This window comes from Geotrypetes seraphini, chromosome 5, assembly GCF_902459505.1.
Source record: "Geotrypetes seraphini chromosome 5, aGeoSer1.1, whole genome shotgun sequence".
NCBI classification, from domain to species: Eukaryota; Metazoa; Chordata; class Amphibia; order Gymnophiona; family Dermophiidae; genus Geotrypetes; species Geotrypetes seraphini.
In genome coordinates, this window is record NC_047088.1 from 163,511,777 (window position 1) to 163,531,749 (window position 19,973).

The 19,973-nt window shown below is 45.2% G+C and overlaps 1 protein-coding gene across 1 annotated transcript in view; it reads right to left on the bottom strand.

Moving 5' to 3' along the window:
• The window catches only part of ATIC (5-aminoimidazole-4-carboxamide ribonucleotide formyltransferase/IMP cyclohydrolase), a 163,531-nt gene extending 148,306 nt beyond the window's left edge, over nt 1-15,225 (bottom strand). The window contains exons 1-2 of the mRNA XM_033947256.1: nt 15,071-15,225; nt 7,433-7,559 (exon numbers count right to left, since the gene is read on the bottom strand). Of these exons, the coding sequence (XP_033803147.1) occupies nt 7,433-7,559; nt 15,071-15,089 (146 nt within the window). The 5' untranslated portion in view covers nt 15,090-15,225. The remainder of the gene's footprint in view (nt 1-7,432; nt 7,560-15,070) is intronic.
• Between the last annotated feature and the right edge of the window lie 4,748 nt (nt 15,226-19,973).

Genomic DNA, 19,973 nt, shown 5'->3' on the forward strand with positions numbered 1-19,973 from the left:
TCTACAACTGAAAAACCTGTCCGCCTTCTTATTCTTTGCTGTCACCATGAGGTCGAATTATGGACAACCCTAGTGCTGAACAATGGCCTGAAATGTTGTGAACGACAGTATCCACTTGCCCAGATCCAAGGACTGTCTGCTGAGGAAGTCGGCTTGAACATTGTCCACTCCCATGACATGTGCTGCCGATAGCACTTGGAGATGATGCTCCGCCCAGTGAAAGAGAATACAGGCCTCCAAACACAGAGCAGCACTCTTGGGTGCCTCCCTGGCGACTGACATATGCCACCGCTGTAGCGTTGTCAGAGAAGACTCTGACCACGTGACCTTCTAGAGTCTTCTGAAATTTCAGGAGAGCTAGCCTAATGACATGCAGTTCCAGCCTGTTGACCACTTCCTCCGAGATGGCAACCAGTGCTCCTGAATTGGTCAACGGTTGCCATGAGCTCCCCAACCAAGGAGACTAGCATCTGTCATTACGACCACCCAGGAAGCTATCCAAAGAGGTATGCCCTTGAAGAGGGACTGAGGATGGAGCCTCCAGTGTCCAGGGTAGAGACCAGCATGAGAGTAATGCGTGCTGGAGAGGACGCATGTGGGCTCTCGCCCAAAGAACCACATCTATTGTGGCTGCCATGGTCCCCAGGACTTGAAGATAGTCCTATGCCGACGGAGTTGACTTGTCCAGGAGACAGGAAATTTGAGAACACAGCTTCTGTCTGCATACCTCTGGAAGATAGACAGCTGTGTCGGACAAGACTCCCAGGTACTCCAGGGATTGAGTCAGTGTCAAATTACTCTTTCGTAATTCACGATCCAACCTAGATCCTCCAGGACTCGGATTACCTGATCCGCTAGGCGTCGACACTAAGACAATGAAGGGGGCTCTGATCAGCCAGTCATTGAGGTAGGGTTGCACTTGCAACCCCAACTTGCACAGGTAATCTGCTACCACAACCATCACTTTGGTGAAGGTGTGAGGAGCCTTCGCCAAACTGAAAGACAGAGCTGAAAATTGATAATGATTTTCCAGGACATGAAATCTGAGAAACTTTCTTTGGTCTGGAAAAATAGGAATATGCAAATATGCCTCCATCAGATCAAGAAAGGCTAGGAACTCTCCCGGGGTCACTGTCGCTGTGACAGATCAAACTGTCTCAATGCGAAAGTGCGGAACTCTGAGCGCTAAATTCATGTGAGTAAGGTCCAGAATGGGTCTCCAATTGCTGGAGCCTTTCTTTGGCACAATAAATTATATGGAGCATCTGCCAGAGCTCAAGTCTTCGGGCAGTACAGGCTCTATGGCTTGAATTTCTAATAACCTTTCATGGTGGCCTGCATCTTGACTGTCTTTTCCGGGTGCCCCGCAGGAGAGTCCACAAACCAATCTGTAAGAAGCCAGACAAATTCCAGCTTGTAGCTGAACTGAATGATGACCAAAACGCAACAGTTGGACAAAATCTGAACCCAGGCCTACAGAAACACTTTGAGTCTGCCCCCTATATGAAGGGGGACCTCCCTTGGCCTGCTGCAAGGCGGTTTGTTGGTGGATGGGGCAGCACAGGATGCAGAAGCCTGGCTATGCCTGTAGCTCTGGGAGAATCTCTCTTGACATGGAACTGGAATATTGTCGAGAGCGCCTGGAGCCACAAATATTAAGAGCGCCCTGAGCTTCTAGAGGCTCTGTGTCTGCTATCAGGTAGGGTCTAGGGGTGATGGTCCACCAGGCAGTTTATGAGATTATCCAGGCCTTTACCAAATAATAACTGCCCCTTAAAAGGGAGACTGGCAAGAGTAGCTTTAGAGGTGGAATCGCCAGAGCATTCTACATGCAGAAATAGAATAAGCAGATGCTTTACCCAGGACATGAATAATGTCATACAGAGCATCTGCTAAATAATCCACTCCAGATAAAAGTAGCTAAGGGGGTGGTTCACTGCCTTCACTCTGCAAAGTGTACAGTCTGGACAGACAAGCACGTGTGACAAAGACACCGCTGAGGCAGCTTTGATCCTAAAGCCACTGCCTCAAAAAGTTTCCCGAGAATTACATTCACTCTGCGGGAGGTGTGCTTAGTAACAAGTACAACCAAGGAATCCATTTTAGGCTGACTAAAAAGTTGCCGATGCTCCTGTGCCATAGGATGCAGCTGCGACATGGCTCTCGCTACTTAGAGAGACCCTACTGGAGAATCCCACTGCTCCGAAATCAAGATATTAATGTTCGGATGCCAGGGAAATGTTGAGGACTGAACCCTCACTCCAAACGAGGGAGGAGGAAGTAGAAGGAGCTGGCTGTGTCTAAGGGGTCCTTTTATCAAGCTGCGATAGAGGTTTAACGCATGTTAACCTGCCACGCTAGCCGCTAACGCCTGCATTGAGCTGCGGGAATTAGCGCGTGATGAAATGTCTGACGTGCTAACCCCGCTAGTGCAGCTTGATAAAAGGACCCCTAAATTCATCTCATGCAGACTCTGAAATAAGACTCCAGGTGAGGTTTTCTTCAGAAGGCCGGCTCCCCAGCCCAAGATTACTCAGAAGAGGCAAAGTCCAAAATTTAAGCTCCTGCCCCCTCCCCCAGCGCGCTATGGCACGCTGTACATAATCACTGATGTGGTGCAATTAATGTCAGAAATGCAAATACAATATAAGGTGTTCAAATCAATAAGCATAAATCAAAAAACACCCTGTGGTGATATGCACCCCAAAACATTCTTATTTGACCTTTGGAGTGAACCTCAGAGACCTGAATATCAGGCAGTGGACTTTTAAGTGAACTTGCAGGTCTATGTCTCAATCACTGGCTCAAACCAAGTCACTATATCTTATTGTTTAAATATTTTTAACACTTTTTAAATTTTTATAAATAGATAAATATGTTATATATTTATTTGTCCTTCTGTTTGCATAGTTTGACATTCAAAGATAGTGTTTAAACAAGCACTTATCTTTGTGAACGCCGCTGAAACATTAAAGCACTGGGATGTCCATGCCAAATTATTTTGAGTCAAATCAAGGGGTTTTTGAGGCAGAAATAAGTTAGAAAACAATTTAAAAATCCACCGTCACGAATTTGCACCAAACATGGCAAAATTAAACAAAAACAGAAAAAAATAGCTATTTGAGGTCTGGGGAGGTGGGGAACCTGAACCCTACCCTCAGAAACTGCTTGGTACACACTGGGCTGTGAGAACTTGAGGCAGCCATTTAGGGAGGGGTTCAGCATGGGGCAGGAACGCAGAAAGCTCGCTCCTGCCTGGTACACTGCTAGACCACCAGGGATTGAAAAAGGTACACAGGGAAGCGGTAAGGAAGTAAAAAAAAAAAAAAAATTGTCAGAGTCGGCTGGGACAGGAGGGATCCCTCCTGTCCCAGCCCACCAGGTCGTAAGGCAGGTCCAGTGGAGGACTGCAACAAGTCTGGGAGTGGGGCAGGTGGGCAATGACTGAATATAAGATGAGACCTCCATTTTTGGGCCATTATTTTAGCCCCAAAATCTTGTCTTGTATTTGAATATATACGGTAAGCGGATTACAATAAAACACACATAATCAACTACATACAGACTCATAACAGAGAAATATTATCTCTTCAGACCCTTTCCCTAAAAGCCTCACATTACATCACATCTACTTAACAGTACAATACTAATAGAAAACCTTAACAAATAGATAAGTTTTTATCTATGTTTATCTGTGTTTGAGTCAGTAAGTGGATTCTTAAGTGCCTTTGTTATTAATTGCCTGGGCATTGTTTATTTGTGGGGTGCAAATGGTTTTTCCTCTTTTTCCATTTAAAGAAAATGTATTTTATAGTACTGCAATTTAGTTTTATTTTAGAAATGTAATTTTGTTTTATACTCTGCAATTATGTACGTTTATTTTTATGGAAACCGCTTTATTTAAAGGCAGTATATAAATTTTCTAAATAAAAAAATAAAATTGTTTTGTTATTTTAAAAGATCTCTGATTTTTATGGTCTCAAATATCCTGGCAATCCATTCCACAAATGTGGACCTGAAACTGAAATAGCTACTGCTTGTGTTTTCTTGTGAAGTGTTTCATCACAAGCTTCAATTGATAATTTCATTGCTGACTGAAACCTCAACGATCTTAAAGGCATATATTTTTTTCAAAGTCTGCGCTAGGTACCAAGGCACCACCCCATGAATTTCCTGATAGGCAATTGTCAAAACTTTGTATTCTATCCTCATCTGAATCGGTAACCGATGCAGATGTTCTAGTACAGGTCTAACATGGCAATTCTGAACTACTCCTGTAATCATTCTGGCTGCAGTATTTTGCACAACCTGCAGCGCTTTAATTTTTGATTTCACAATTCCTATCAACAACGAATTACAGAAATCTAATTTAGAAATTACAAGGCTCTGCACCACTGTTCAAAAATCAAATATTGCCATTATAGATTTTACTCGTAGTTGAAAAAAAGGCTCCCTTAATGATATGCAGAATTTGTGTCTGCATGGTGAGCTTTGCATCCAAATAGACTCCTAACATCCTCATATGAGATAGCTGCAAATCCCCTAAAGTCGGCAATGGTTCATCATTCCCAATAAACATCACTTCCGTCTACTGCAAATTCAATATCAGTTTATTATTATACATCCAAGCTGTTATCGTCTCCATGCACTCAGTCAATTTCCTCTTCATGTATCCTACCCCCTCCACCACGGGAAAGAAGAAATGAATATCATCCGCATAAATACGGTAGCGCACGTCCAACCTGCCCTATAGAATTTGTGGAATCATCATGAGGGACGAAAATTGCCTCTGCCTCCACCAGCAGGTCAGGGATAGAGAATGACACAGGGACAAATTTTTCCCCGTTCCCGCGGGAACTCACTTTCCAACCCGTCGAGTACTTTTCCTTTCCCAGCACCATTCCTGCAAGCTCTGTCCTCCAATGCACAAACCTCAAACACTTTAAAATTATAAATGTTCGAGGACTGTGCGGTTAAACTGGAATTTATTTTTTTTTTAAATTTATACTTTTACAAATTAACAAATCAATCAATACTTGAAAGGAAATATAACAATCCAATAAGGAAAACAAATATTAATTATAAAATAATAACACATAGTAACTGATTAAAGTCAGTCCACAATCTGAGAGGAGAAGGAATCAATCACTTCCAAGGGTAGTTGGATTCAAGAAATAAACTAAATTAATCAAATAACAGAGTGCAGTTGGAGTTATTAACTAATGGCCTGCTGGGCTGATTCCATGGAGGTGTTTGGAATTCTTGTGGTTACTTTACCTTCAAGAAAAAACTGCAATTGATCGGGTTCATAAAAAATATATCTATTACTCTAATAAGTAATGCAGCATTTACAGGGGAAACTAAACTGGAATTTTTTTTACATTTTTCCCCCTATCCACAGTAAACCAGAAGCTAGAACAGGGAAATCAAAGTACAGTGGTACCTTGGATTACGAGCATAATCTGTTCCAGGAGCATGCTTGTAATCCAAAATGCTCGTTTATCAAAGCGAGTTTCCCCATAGGAAATAATGGAAACTCGCTTTGACATGTTCCCACCCCCCCACCCCCGATAACTGGCATCGCTCCCCCCCCCGCTCGCAAAGGCTCCCTCGCTCCAACCGGCACCCCCCACCGCACAAACTGGCCCCCCCCCGCCAGTACAACTTAAATTTACCCACCTCCCCGTCTAGCATCAGCACCAGCACGCAGGTACAGCTCGTGTGCCTAGAAGATCTTCCGGCTTTGGTTCATAGACAAAGCGCACCTTTGTCCCGGCGCGCTTTTGACCTGACACCTCTGGCTTCTGCCTACCTGCCTGCCTTGAGCATGCATCTGCGCATGCTCAAGGACTTCTATTAGAAGTCCTTGAGCATGCGCAGATGCATGCTCAAGGCAGGCAGGCAGAAGCCGGAGGTGTCAGGTCAAAAGTGTGCCGGGACAAAGGCGCGCTTTGTCTATGAACAAAGCCGGAAGATTTTCTAGTCACACGAGCTGTGCCTGCGTGCCGGTGCTGGTGATAGATGGGGAGGTGGGTAAATTTAAGTTGTACTGGCGGGGGGGCCGGTTCGCGAGGTGGGGGGGGGCGGTTGGGGCGAGGGGGCCTTTGCGAGCGGGGGGAAGCGATGCCGGTTATCGGGGGGGGGGGGGGTGCTCGCAATCGAGTCAACACTCGGTTTGCGAGTCAAAAGTTTGCTGAGTGTTTTGCTCGTCTTGCAAAACACTCGCAAACAGGGTTACTCGCAAACCGAGGTTTGAATGTACATGCCAAACAGCAAATACAGAAAAAAAAGCACCAAGGGCCTTGCAGAAAGGGACAATGAAGTTCTCTTTATTGAATGACCCAATAAAGAGAATTCCATTGTCCCTTTCTGTGAGGCCTTTGGTGCTTTTTTTCTGGGTTTTCCCTATCCACCACTTTACTTTTCTGTTGTGGAATACTTTACTGAAGGGCCCTTGTACTAATGAAAAATGGTCTAATGCAGGAAGCGCTTAGGTATTCTGTGTTAGTTTTGCCATTTGTGTACAGTAAGTTTATGGTATTTCTGAAGCACATGGGCCCAACCCGACGGATAGGCGGGACAGCGCACGGAGAGTCGGGGAGGGCGAAAGGAGAGTCGGGGTGGCCAGAGGAGAGTGGGGGCGGGCGAAAGGACAGTCGGGCTGCATGCGCGGTATACCCGTGAGCGCGGTATACAAAAGTTTTTGTACATAAAATCGTGGTTTCTGCGCGCTATACCCGTGTGCGCGTTTTACACGGGTGCGCGTTATCTGCATGAAAATACGGTAGTTTGTCTTGTTGAGTATTCCTGATAGTGGAGGGGATATTTGTGATGGGGAGGAGAGACACGGCTTTCATTGATCCTTGTTCTGTATTCTTTGTGATTTATAAAAATAACAGTTAAACAGAACATTATTTCTTTTTATACTTTAATAAAATGATCTAAATATAAAATCATAACTGTTTGAGGCTTGTGTGGTTGGGGATCAGACCAAGCTCATGGGAAGAGAGTGGGGACAAACTCTGTACCTGTGTCATTCTCTACAACAGTGGTTCTTAAACCTGTCTTGGGGGACCCCCAGCCTGTTGGATTTTCAAGATATCCCTAATTAATATGCATGAGGTAGATTTGCATGCCTGTTACCTCTTATTATATGCAAATCTGTCTCATGCATATTCATTAGGGATTATCTTGGAAACCTGACTGGCTGGGGGGTCCCCCAGGAAAGGTTTAACAACCACTGCTCTACAAGGTGCTAAGGAAAGCCATCGGCATTTCTCCCAACGTGTACAGTATGTTCATCTTTTAAAGTAAGAATGCAACAAGGAATAAATTCATTAGCTTGCATCAATCTACTGCCACCTTTTCTTTTGAAGTACTGACTACCCAAATATTCATGACAGTTCCCAAACAGTGAACCACCCCCTCCTACCTGACAATGAGGCCTGCATCACGCAGTGCTTTTGCTGTTCCTCCAGAGGCGACGAGAGACAAACCAAGCGAACTTAGGCGCTTTGCAAATTCTATCAGGCCAGTCTTGTCAGACACACTAAATAAAGCTAAAACAGAAAAATGAAATACATAAATAAAAAATAGTGCTTAAAGGTTCTTTCTCTTTATTAAGTGTCAGCACACAAGAAAAACAAAGGGAGGTAGTGAGATCAGGCATACGCATGAATTTTCTAGTGCTTTTCAACCTTTTTCAGCTGGGCAAATTCTACACCATCTTGACTAAATGGGTCTAGATCAGTGGTCTCAAACTCGCGGCCCGGGAACCACATGCAGCCCACCAGGTACTATTTTGAGGCCCTCAGTATGTTTATCATAATCACAAAAGTAAAATAAAACATTTTCTTGATCATATGTCTCTTTAGCTATAAATTATTAAGACTTAGCCAAAAGGAAAGATTTATAAAATTGCAATTTCTTTAATAAGACATTAACTATTTTTTTCTGAGGCCCTCCAAGTACCTACATATCCAAAATGTGGCCCTGCAAAGGGTTTGAGTTTGAGACCACTGGTCTAGATGCACTAAAGTCAGCGATCGTTGCTAAACTTGTTTTAAACAGCTTTAGCAACGATCGCTTTTACCAACCCGATGCACAAAATGGTCCACCACGTGTTTTTCCCCTCAATCGCCCATTTTCCGATCTGGCCATGCAAAGTAGCCAAGCGATTGATGCACTAACATCGCTTAACTAATCCCCACCCCCCAAAAAAAAGGGGCTTTAGCGATTCGAAAAACTGACTGGTTGTTGGTAACTGTGCTACCCCCCCTCTTATTAAACATTGGGAGCTGGAGGGAAGCACGGTCCCTTCAGCTTCTAGCCCTGCCTGCCAAAAATGACGGGTCTTCCCCCTCTCCGGTGCACCATGTGATACACAAGAAGGAGCCTAAGGTCCCTCCCCTTGGGAGCAGATTGTGTATGTGTGGGAGGGACAGATTGTGTGTGTGTGCAACACACGCACATCTGTGCCATTAAAAAAAAAAAAAGAAGCCCTAAGCAGTGACAGGAAGCTGCTTCCCTAGTCACTGCTGTTAAGGCTCTGTGCATGTGTAAGTCACTCACTGAGCGATTAATCTGTTGGATTTACATGCAAATGATTTGCACCTCCGTGCAAATCATTTGTAAGCAAACTTGGTAGTGCATCAATCGCTCATCCAGAATCGGCCAACTGCAATCCAGTGGATATCTTTAGTGCATCCAGGCCATGGTCCACTAAGAGAGTTATTATAACATTGGAAAGCACTAACCCCCCTCCCCCCCAACCTCCAGATCATCTTTAATTTTTCATACATGAGTGATAAGGCAAAATGGTAATACAACAAAATTAAAAATAAAAAAAATTTAAAGATGCCCTTTAGTAACACAATGTTTCAGACTGAGAGAACAGCTTCTCACTCAGGCTGCAGCCATGCATATAGTCAGTTGGTAGGAAGCAATGCATGGCATGCAGGAACATTCATTATAGGGGACGGGGAGGAATTTATGGCACTCCAACCCAACCCCCACCCAAAAAGTTAAGAACCTTCACAGCATAGTCATACCACTGTAAAACAACTTTTCCTTCAGGGCTTCAAGCTCAGGAGACCCACACTGCTCCAAGAATTTCCAGGTGGATTCACCACGCTTGCATCTCAGTGCTACAGGCTCCATTACTGGATTGAAGCCTGGTGCACCTTATCATTCGTGACATAGACCGAACTAGTGCTGCCCGATTCACGATTCGAATCGATTAAAAAAAAAAAATCGGCCTCCCAATTCATTGTCTAACCCTTCCCCCTCGTCCCCTAAAACAGGATTGGCAACGCTGCCTCTTACTGGCCGGCCACTGCCGCTCCTCCTTTAGAGGGCGAGGGTCTGTCGTGAAGTGCTGCAGTATCTGGCTTCCCCCCAGCCTCCCGCGCCTCCATTTACCTGATTCCAGCAGGGAGCAGCCTGCAGAGAGGATCGCCGGTACCTTAGCGATCATTGCAGGTTGCCATAGGCCTCAGGAACTGTCTTCCCTCTGCCGCAATCCTGCCTCTGACGTCAGAGGAAGGGGGTGACCACGGCAGAGGGAAGACAGCTCCAAAGGCCTATGGCAACCTGCAATGATCGCTAAAGTACCGGCGATCCTGGGAGGCATGGGAGGTCAGGGAGAAATGAACTGGAGTAGGAGAGGTGCAATGCTGAGGTATGAAAGTCTGCAAGTGGGGATTGTCCTTTTCTATAACTTAATAAAAATATAAATACAGGGGTGTGCAAAAGTCTGGAACCACTTGCAAATTTTGCATTCTTTCAACTTTCTGACCTTTTAATTTTTTTTGTTGACCCAACATTATAAGGGATATATCTGGATATTAGAATGAACAGTTTATTCTAGCTTGGCCTTAAATTTCTGAGTTTGTTAAAGTTGCCACGTTAATCATTTTTCTGAGTAAATCAAGTAATGTACTTTGCTGGCCAAAAAGTACATACAAGCTTCATCTATCCTTTATATTCATGTAGGCAGCCTTGAAAAAGGCCTTTTTGTGTGTCAGTGATGGCTCAGTATTTGGTGGACTACCCCGTTCTTGATCATCCTCTGCACCTTGTCAGCACTGGAGTGAACCAGTTTGATGAGGTGATCATGGTTGATAACGCGGTTCCAGGCTGGAAAGAGTGGCTGCAACTCATGTTTTGATGTTGGATGTCTATTGGATATCTCCCAGCCCTCTCTGAACCTCCTGACAAACCCCCCTCTCCCCAACTCCATTCTCGAAGTAGCAGAGCTGGTCCTGACAACCCTCCTCACTCACTCAATCGACACTGTAGCGGCAGCCAGTGAGCAGAGGAAGAATAGGTAAGCAAGCAAGTAATCAGTACTCCTGGAGTCTCCAGCACTGGGGCTTTAACAGGAGAAATATGATACTGAAGAGAAAAAAAGGTGACGGGATAATTGCGCGACAGACGCCAGTGCATCGACAATCCAGCGCCGACAATTCGGCGGAAGACAGAAGTGCGTGGGGGAAAAAATAATTTTTAAAGAGCTCCGACGGGGGGGGGGGTTTGGGGTGGCAACCCCCCAACTTTATTGGTTAGTGTTCGCGCTGCTGTTACGGGGGGAGGGGGTGAAACCCCTCACATTATAGAGAAAACGGAACTTTTCCCCATAAAAAATCAGAAAAGTTCAATTTTCGCTATAATGGAGGTTTCCATCCCCCGAACCCCCCTCCGACAGCAGCGCGAACACTAACCAATAAAGTGGGGGGGGGGGGTTGCCACCCCAAACCCCCCGTCGGAGCTCTTTAAAAATTACTTTTTCCCCCGCGCGCTTCTGTCTTGCGCCGAATTGTCGGCGCGCTGACGTCTTGCGCTCCACTGTCTATGAACCGAAAAAGATGACGGGATAATCGCGAGCCAGACGCCAGCGCGCCGACAATTCGGCGGAAGACAGAAACACGCGGGGGAAAAAATAATTTTTAAAGAGCTCCGACGGGGGGTTTAGGGTGGCAACTCCCCCACTTTATTGGTTAGTGTTCGCGCTGCCGTTGCAGGGGAGTAATATCACTAATCGAATATAAACTGTCTCAAAAATTTTTTACAAAGGAAATTTGTAATACAGCTTCACAAGTAGGAAATATGGACTAAGAAAGAGGGGACATCATAGAACAAATGGATCATAGGATCTCACAACCCACATTTATTCCATCAGATCCACCATCCTGGGTTAAAATTCCAATCATTTGTCCAACCTCTCCATCCCAATCAACTTAAAATAAAAAAACACCATCGATAATACAGAGAAGTCTATAAATGGCAGCACTTATCTCAAATGTCCCAGCTGGACTCCAGCACTGACTTGGCTTTTATACACTCCCGACGCTAATACCGTAAATCTGTCCAAACATGAGCATTTCAATCAGTCAGATCTTCTTCAGGGGAGCCTTCACCAGCATAACCATTCTAACATTGCCAAACAGTAGCGGTATTCATTAACCAAATTTTTTTGAGACAATTTATATTTGATTAGTGCAGTGTCTCACAACTTTTTTTTAATCTCTGGCACACTAAACAGAGCAAATGCTTTTAGTGGCACATTATATTTGAAACTAGTCTTTAAGCCCGTTATATTAACGAGTGCTAGAATAGATGTGTCTGTCTGTCTGTGTTTCTTTATCTCTCTCTCCTTGGCCGCTGTCTGTATCCTTCTGTCTCTCTCCCCCCCCCCCCAGAGCAAAGCTGTCTGTCCCCAGCACACCTCCCCCCAAAGCAGACACCTTTCCCTATCTCTCCATGGCCCCTTCTGTCTCCCCCCAGTGCACCCCTCCCCCCCAAAGCAGCCCCCTTTCCCTGTCTCTCCATGGCCCCTTCTGTCTTCCCCCCCAAGAGCAAAGCTGCCTGTCCCCAGCACACACCCCCAAAGCAGCCCCCTTTCCCTCTTCCTATCTCTCCATGGCCCCTTCTGTCTCCTCCCAGAGCAAAGCTGTCTGTCCCCAGCACATCTCCCCCCCAAAGCTGCCCCCTTTCCCTCTCCCTATCCATGGCCCATTCTGTCTCCCCCCAGGCACACCCCTCCCCCCAAAGCAGCCCCCTTTCCCTTTCCCTCTCCCCCTGGTTCCCGGTATTGATCCCCTTCTTACCCTCCCTCCATCCCGGCGTCTTCTGGCCTGCTCCTCTTCAAAGCAGCCTGCGATCGTGGTGGACGGCTTTAGCGAACATAGCAGGCCACTCTCCAACTCGGTAGCACATTCCCTCTGACGCGATCCCGTGCGTCAGAGGGAGCGTGCTACTGAGGTTGGAGAGCGCCCTGCGAGGTTCTTTAAAGCCGGCCACGATCGCAGGCTGTTCTGAAGAGGAGGATCAGCGGCGGCAGCGGCGAGTGAGGGCGGGAGGTGACGCGGCGAGGACGCAGGCAGGGAGAGAGCACAGTGGCGCGCCTTCAGCCCCTGCAAGTGCCGTGAGGTGTCAAATAGAATACTGCCACAGAAGTACATCTCACGGCGCCAGGAATCACGAATTTTCAAGAGCGCATGCTCTAGGGTTTTATTATTATAGATGATAAAACTGCAAAACTAACAAAAAATGAAATTTCAGACTTACTTATTTATTTAAAGTTCTTTAAGGTATGTATGGGCAATTGTAACAGCTGTAAAACTAAAATAGATAGAATTGCTAATCAATGTGATGGATGTGCTCATTTTTGAATGCAAACTAACTCAAAAAACAGCTCGATAGTTCACAAGCAAACATCCCCCATTTGCAGTTCTCTTTTGTTTCAATTTAATTTCTGTCAGAGCTGAAAATACAAGTTGCAAAGATAAGATCCAAATAGTAACAAAGCCTTGAATGCTTTGTTGCTCAATTAGGATAACTACGGCATAAAAAAATAAAAATAAAATTACTTGCCATTTCAAGGACCAATCACATCAAAGAATGATGCTTCTCTGGGCGGTTGTATTCTTACGCACAGACGCTTGCATATGTTGACGTACATGTCATCTATTCTTAGTGTATACAGTGGTGCCTCACACAACGAACTTAATTGGTTCCAGGAGCAAGTTTGTTATGCGAAAAGTTCGTTATGTGAAACGCGTTTTCCCATAACAATACATGTTAAAAAAAATAATTCGTTCTGTAGCATAAAATATGCTAAGATGACATAAAAAAAGATAAATTGTTATTATTTTTATTTAGATACATCTAAAAACATACATCTCCCTGTCCTTTTACTTCCACTATCTTCCTATCCCATCTCTATTCCCTTTTGTCCCTCTCCCCATGATCAATCATCTCACCACCTCTCTCTGCCCTCACCCTCAGGGTTCAAGATTGCTTCCACTCTTTTTCCTGTTGTTCTCTCTGCCTGTCACCCTATGATTTAGCATCCCTTCTGCCCTTGTCCAATATTTCCCCTTCTCTCCCTCCCTCTCATCCCCTGCTCCAACATGTGCTTTCAGCGGCCTTCTCCCCCCTTAAGCGTCTTTTCTTCTCCACTCCACCTTTCCTCCCTCCCTGCCTCCACCTTTGTGGCGCTTTTGCACCCGACTGACAACAGAACAGGCCCGGTCGGACAAATCTCCCTGTCCTGTAGCCGCGAATCTAAATTACCTTCTTACAGCAGCTGGATTATTGAAGCTGCTGTAAGAGGTAATTTAGATTCGCGGCTACAGGGCAGGGAGGTTTGTCGGCCGGGCCTGTTGTCGGTCGATCGGGGGACCTGACCAGCTGTGCACATTCTTCGGGGCGGACCGCCCCCTCCCCCCTCTTTCGTTCGCCATTGCCTTCTTCCTACCTGCCCTGCCGCAGCCGCACACAGCCGACCGGAAGTCTTCCTGATGTCAGCGCTGACGTCGGAGGAAGGGAGGGCTTTGCTTAAGCCCTCCCTCCGACGTCAGTGCTGACATCGGGAAGATTTCCGTTCGGCTGTGTGCTGCGACAGGGCAGGTAAGGAGAAGGAGACTACCCTCGCGGCTCGACCAACCCCGCTGCGATCCAACCCCGCAGGAACCCCGGAAGGATGCAGCTCGGGGGACTTCGTTGTGTGAAACGAAGTCCGTTGTACGAATCAAGACATAAAGTTCGTTGTGCGCAGCGTTCGCTGTGCGAGGCGGCCGTTATGCGAGGCACCATTGTACTTATGAAGGGAATTTTTAAAAGTAAAATTCTGGAACCTCTTATGGCACACCTGGAATTTCATCGGGGCACATAGTTTGAGAAATACCAGATTAGTGGTATTATCCCCTTTTTTCTCTTCAGTGATTTAGAATAGTGTGGGTAATAGTTATGCTATGATGTTTTTGTTTTGGTTCGGAGAAATAGGATATCCAGAAGCCTAAAATTTAGCTCATACTCTCCATTTATATTATCCCTCCTCCTATTCCTCTCTTGTCTACAAATACATTCCCAGTGACCTCTTGAAACATCCACTGCCGCCTTCTAATTCAGCAGAGGGATTTTTCAGAAGTGGGGGGAAGGATCACATACACCCCACCCATAGGATATATAACACTGGAACTAGTAAATGCAGCCAGCAGAGACCGGTGGCTACTGAAATCCTTGCATTCTATCTAGTGACTGCCTGCACTGTCCTCCCATTTAAAACACAGCATATTGTAGTTTTGGCTAAGAGTTGATAAATGACAAAGTGGAATGCTGGACAGTTAAATTTTTTAAAATTTAAATTAATATTTTTTAAAAATGATTTTCTATGGCTTGGGGCCTGTATAAGAGTAGCACCTTAGATCCTCTGCAAACTACTGAAAAGCCACGATTAGGTTCTCAAGTTATTTCCCCTGTTTGTGCATGTTCTTAACTTCTTAGTAACAGTAGCAAACTACCAGTTTTCAGAAGCTCTAATCACACGGCCTGTAAAACTGGTGCATCTTTAGCTACAGAAGCATACAACCATACAGTTTCTCCAGTTCCTAAAGTAAACCCGTTTCCAAATGTACTGCTGAAACAGGCCTTTCCACGCAGAAAGTCCGCACATGCACGGAGAGAAACCATGTTTTCAACCCCTTTCAAGGTGCTGCGAGTCTATGTGCACCAATGGGATAGACAACAAACCAGCGCGTTTACACTGCACGAAATAAGGGAATCTCACCTAGATCTGCCGCTCCCATTGCTAGAGCTCGTACCGCAATCACTCTCCACGTGCACTAGAATCTCTAGAACAGATTCGCAGAGGCACCCTGTCTAAACAGGGAAAGCAGCAGCAACCGCCCACAAACGGAACCGGCGATAGGTTGGCCACGCCCCCGCGCGATTACGTTACTGGGCAGCCATCTTGGGGTTGTAAAAACCTCCTCTGCTCTTGCCTTCCAAACAAAAAGAGAAGAATGGTTTTGCTGTTTTGCTAAAGTTCCCCATGCTGTAATTGCAAAAGCGTTTGAGGGATTATGTGAGATGTAATCAAACCATGATAAAAATATATTCTAAATGCAATACCTTGGCTTGTCAGCAGAGATGCCAAGGATGGACCATGAATGGGGTATAAATCTGAAAAAATATAATAAACATAGTATTGCTTTGCAAATTAGAAAAAAACAGCATAAAATTATGTTACTTTTTTCCAAAGAGACTTTGTGGAAGGACTGCTCATATAACTAATTTATTTGGGCCCCCTTTTACAAAGCCATACAGCTGAGTGTCACGCGGCCCTTGCTCCAATGCTCACTCGATTTCTATGGATGTCGGAGCATTTACTGGCCCGTGCTGTCAGCTTTTTTAAAAGAGAGGGTTGGTTAGGACCACTAGGACTAAGATCAACAAATGCACACAAGAAGTTCTTGGCTTAGTCAATAACCAACTTGTACTTTAAAATCTTTTCTTGGTGGTAAAATAACTGGGACAATAACCAATAGTACAGATAGCCACTATGACAGAGGTGGTAAACAAATGGTATTTATGAGTATGTATCCAGTGGCATAGCGAGGGTAGGGGCACTCCAAGACCTACTCTCTGTCCCCCCACTCCTTCCCCGCACCCCATGCTCCACTCATGCCCTCCCTTCCCCTGTACCTCTTTAACCTTCATCACCATGAACAGCTTCTCTGGCCTGCTGCTCATGCCGGCCTGGATCCCCTCTGAAATCACTTCCTGGTCACAGAAAGCCAGTGCTGGTGTGAGTGGTAGGCTGGAGAATTTGTTCACGCTAGTGAAGATTTAAAGCGGTACAGGGTGAAGGGAAGGTGTGAGTGTGGCATGAGGGAGTGGAGAGATGCCAGTGTCCCCACCAAGAAGGCACCCGGGGCAGTCCACCTCCCACACCCTTACTACACTACTGTATGTATCCAATTATTTATTGTTGGAATGATTAAAACATGAGATTGAGAATGAGACGTATCATCATTCATTTTGGCCATAGATATTATAAACTGTTTATGTGCATGCCTCTGGGGTGACCCCATCAAATATCTGAATTCAAGATAATGTGGGACAGACATGTGGGATCTCTTAGGGAAAAGATGAGATAGTGGATGCTGTGGAGGGCAGATTGGATGAGCCATTCGGCCTTTATCTGCCATCATATTTCTATGTTTCTAAGTTCATAAGAATAGCCCTACTGACTCAGACTAATGGTCCATCAAGCCCAGTAGCCAGTTGTCACGGTAGCCAGTCCAGGTCACTAGTACCTGGCCAAAACCCAAGGTGTAGCAATATTCCTTGATACCGATACAGAGCAAGCAGTGGCTTCCCCCGTGTCTTTCTCAATAACAGACTATGGACTTTTCTTCCAGGAACTTGTCCAAACCATTCGAAAAACCAGCTACGCTATCCGCTCATACCACATCTTCTGGCAACGCGTTCCAGAGCTTAACTATTCTCTGAGTGAAAAAAAATTTCCTCTAATTGGTTTTAAAAGTATTTCCCTGTAACTTCATCGAGTGTCCGCTAGTCCAGTGATTCCCAACCCTGTCCTGGAGGAACACCAGGCCAATCGGGTTTTCAGGCTAGCCCTAATGAATATGCATGAGAGAGATTTGCATATGATGGAAGTGATAGGCATGCAAATTTGCTTCATGCATATTCATTAGGGCTAGCCTGAAAACCCAATTGGCCTGGTGTTCCTCCAGGACAGGGTTGGGAACCACTGCGCTAGTCCAAATGATCTTGTTCTGGGCGCTTGGGACTTGGATGAAATTTTGGTCAAAAATGTGGTATAAAGATAAACAAATCAGCAATAAATGAAGAAAATACAAATTTGTCCAAAACAAAAATTCATATGAAACCGAGAACAAATTCAAATCAAGTTGTGTTTGAATTACCAGACCTCAAATATCCAAGGCACTACTCAATTGGGCACAAAAGATAAGTGCTCCCCTTTTCTAAGCACCTTATGCACTTAAAGCGCTTTTATATTTATTGAAAAATGATATTTAAATAAATTTGCACAGCACAAGTCACTTTACCAAAGACCGATGATGAATTTATCACCCCAGTAAGGGCACGAAAAAAATCAATTGAGTAGTGCCTTGGGTATTTGAAGTCTGGTAATTCAAACACAACTTGATTTGAATTTGTTCTCTGTTTCATATGTATAAAGATAGGCGACCTGATGGCCTGAATGTCTATTTAGACCAGGGGTGCCCACACTTTTTTGACTCACGAGCTACTTTTAAAATGACCAAGTCAAAATGATCTACCAACAATAAAATTTTAAAAAAACACAACGCACACTGTACGCATAGAATTGTTAATTATCATTCCTATTCCGGGGTTTTTTCAAAGAGGTCAAAGCAGATGACTCTATGCACTGTCACCTCAGTAACAACCATACAAAAATAGACAAAACCCACCCCCCTCCCTTTTTACTAAACCACAATAGCAGTTTTTAGCTCAGGGAGCTGCGCTGAATGCCCAGCACTTCTCTGGACGCTCATAGGCTCCCTGCGCTAAAAACCACTATTGTGGTTTAGTAAAAGGGGACCATATTGTAAAATATAGACAGCAGATATAAATTCAGACACATTTTGATCACTAAATTTAAAATAAAATAATTTTTTCTACCTTGTTTGGCGATTTCATGAGTCTCTGGTTGCACTTTCTTCTTCTGACTGTGCAACCAATCTTTCTTTCAGCCTGTATGCTTCTTCTCCTCCAAACCTCATTCCCTCCCCCAACTTTTTCTTCCTCTCTCCCTGCCCTTTCTTTCTCTCTTCATGCCCCCTTTCTTTTTTTCCTGTTTCTCTTCTTTCCGTCTGTCTCCCTGTCTGCCCCCTTTCTTTCTTTCTCCCTGCCCTTCCCCAAGCCACTGCCACTGCCGCTGCCATCGGGGAACAGGACCCAAACGCCACCAACGGATAACAGGCCCCAAAGCCGACGCCAACGACGCCCCATGCGCTCTCTGCTTCGAGGCAATCAATCTTCCTCTCCCCGACGTCAATTCTGCCGTCGGAGAGGAAGTTCCGCCCAGCCAGGGAGAGGAAGATTGATCGGCCCGATAGATCGCCAAGGCAAAGGGAGTCCTGGATGATCGACTCACTTTGCCTTGGCGAGCTACCAGTCGATCGCGATCGACCTATTGGGCACCCCTGATTTAGACGATGTTCAAAAAAAAAAAAAAATATATATATAAGACGTATTTTTCCACTGCCGACTTTGGACGTCTACCGCCATACGTCCAAATCGGACTTAGACCTACATTTTGATTTTGCCCCTCCACATGTTCCTGAAGCCAAGGTAAAGATGTATATGAAGAAACTTCTGGGCAATCTTATTTAGAGATACCTGTATGCCATTGTAGACTTTTTATCAGGTATGCCAAAGGTTGTGGGGCATACCCAAAGGTACACAAAACAAAATAATTTTTTCTAGTTCTCTTTCCTTTGACTTTTTACATGCATTTTAAGAAGGACAGTAATTTAAAACTCAAGGGAAGGATCTTTACATGACTTACAAGGGCCCATGGGTTGAGCCCAACCAAAAACACTGCTACCTCACCTAAGAAATCCTCACAGCTACCAAAGATTTTTTAGTTTACTGGTATATAGGTTTAGGGCAGGCAGAACCATTGCTACCATCCCAGAAAGGAATGGTGTTCTAAGATATGATAGTCCCTATTTCCAGGCAAAGTATATACACAAATCTGCCCCTGAAGTGCAGGATCAACCTTAACAGGGGGCAACAGGGGCAGCTGTACAGAGCCCTACTCGGGCATGTCCCCCTGTCGCTGAAGTCCCCCACTTAAAATAGCATTTCTCCATAGAGAGCTCAGAGCAGCTTCAGTGATTCATATAGGTCAGCTGCTCTCTGCCGTGTTCCACCTTTGTGGAAACATCAGAAGGGGATGGAATGCAGCAGAAATCAGGCACCAAGGTTGCCGGCAGAAAGCCTATGCAAATTGCTGCCACTGTCCTGAGCCTTCTAAGGAGAAAAGCATGTTTTAAGGTAGGGGAGGGGAACTGGAGACAGGGGGATATACCAGAATACTAGGGTGGGCCCAAACTGTTCCACACAGGGTCTCTTAATTGGTAAAGCTGGTCCTGCTGAAATGTATAGAGGTTCTTTTTCTGTGAAAAGTTGCACACATACAGTACTTATGGATATCCAGAAGCATGCATGAAAGATACTCCATGCTCTAATCCTGCACACTTGGAAAGAGAGCGAGAATTGGTTGGGACAGACTCCTTGTTACCAAAGCAAGATTCGGGTATAGCACTTCCAATTGTAAGTTGTATTCCTTTTGTTCGATTGTTGCATTAAAGATTTGTTCAAGAATTCTGGGTCTCTACAGTGATGTTATACTCTGATTTAGCTGTCAGTCAAGCTTAATGTTCTGTTTGACAGCTTTAGTGCAAGGACTGTATGGTACCACTGTGCCACCACCCTTATCAGCCTTTAAAATCACACATCTTCTTGCAATTGTTTAAGTCAGGGGTGTACAACATGCGGCCCCAGGGCCGCATGCGGCCCCATGAAGTATTTTGTGCTGCCCCGGTCGAGGGCGATGCAGTGTTTTCCTCTGCTGCCCCCAGATGTTTACCGTTTTGCCAGCTCCCTCCTCT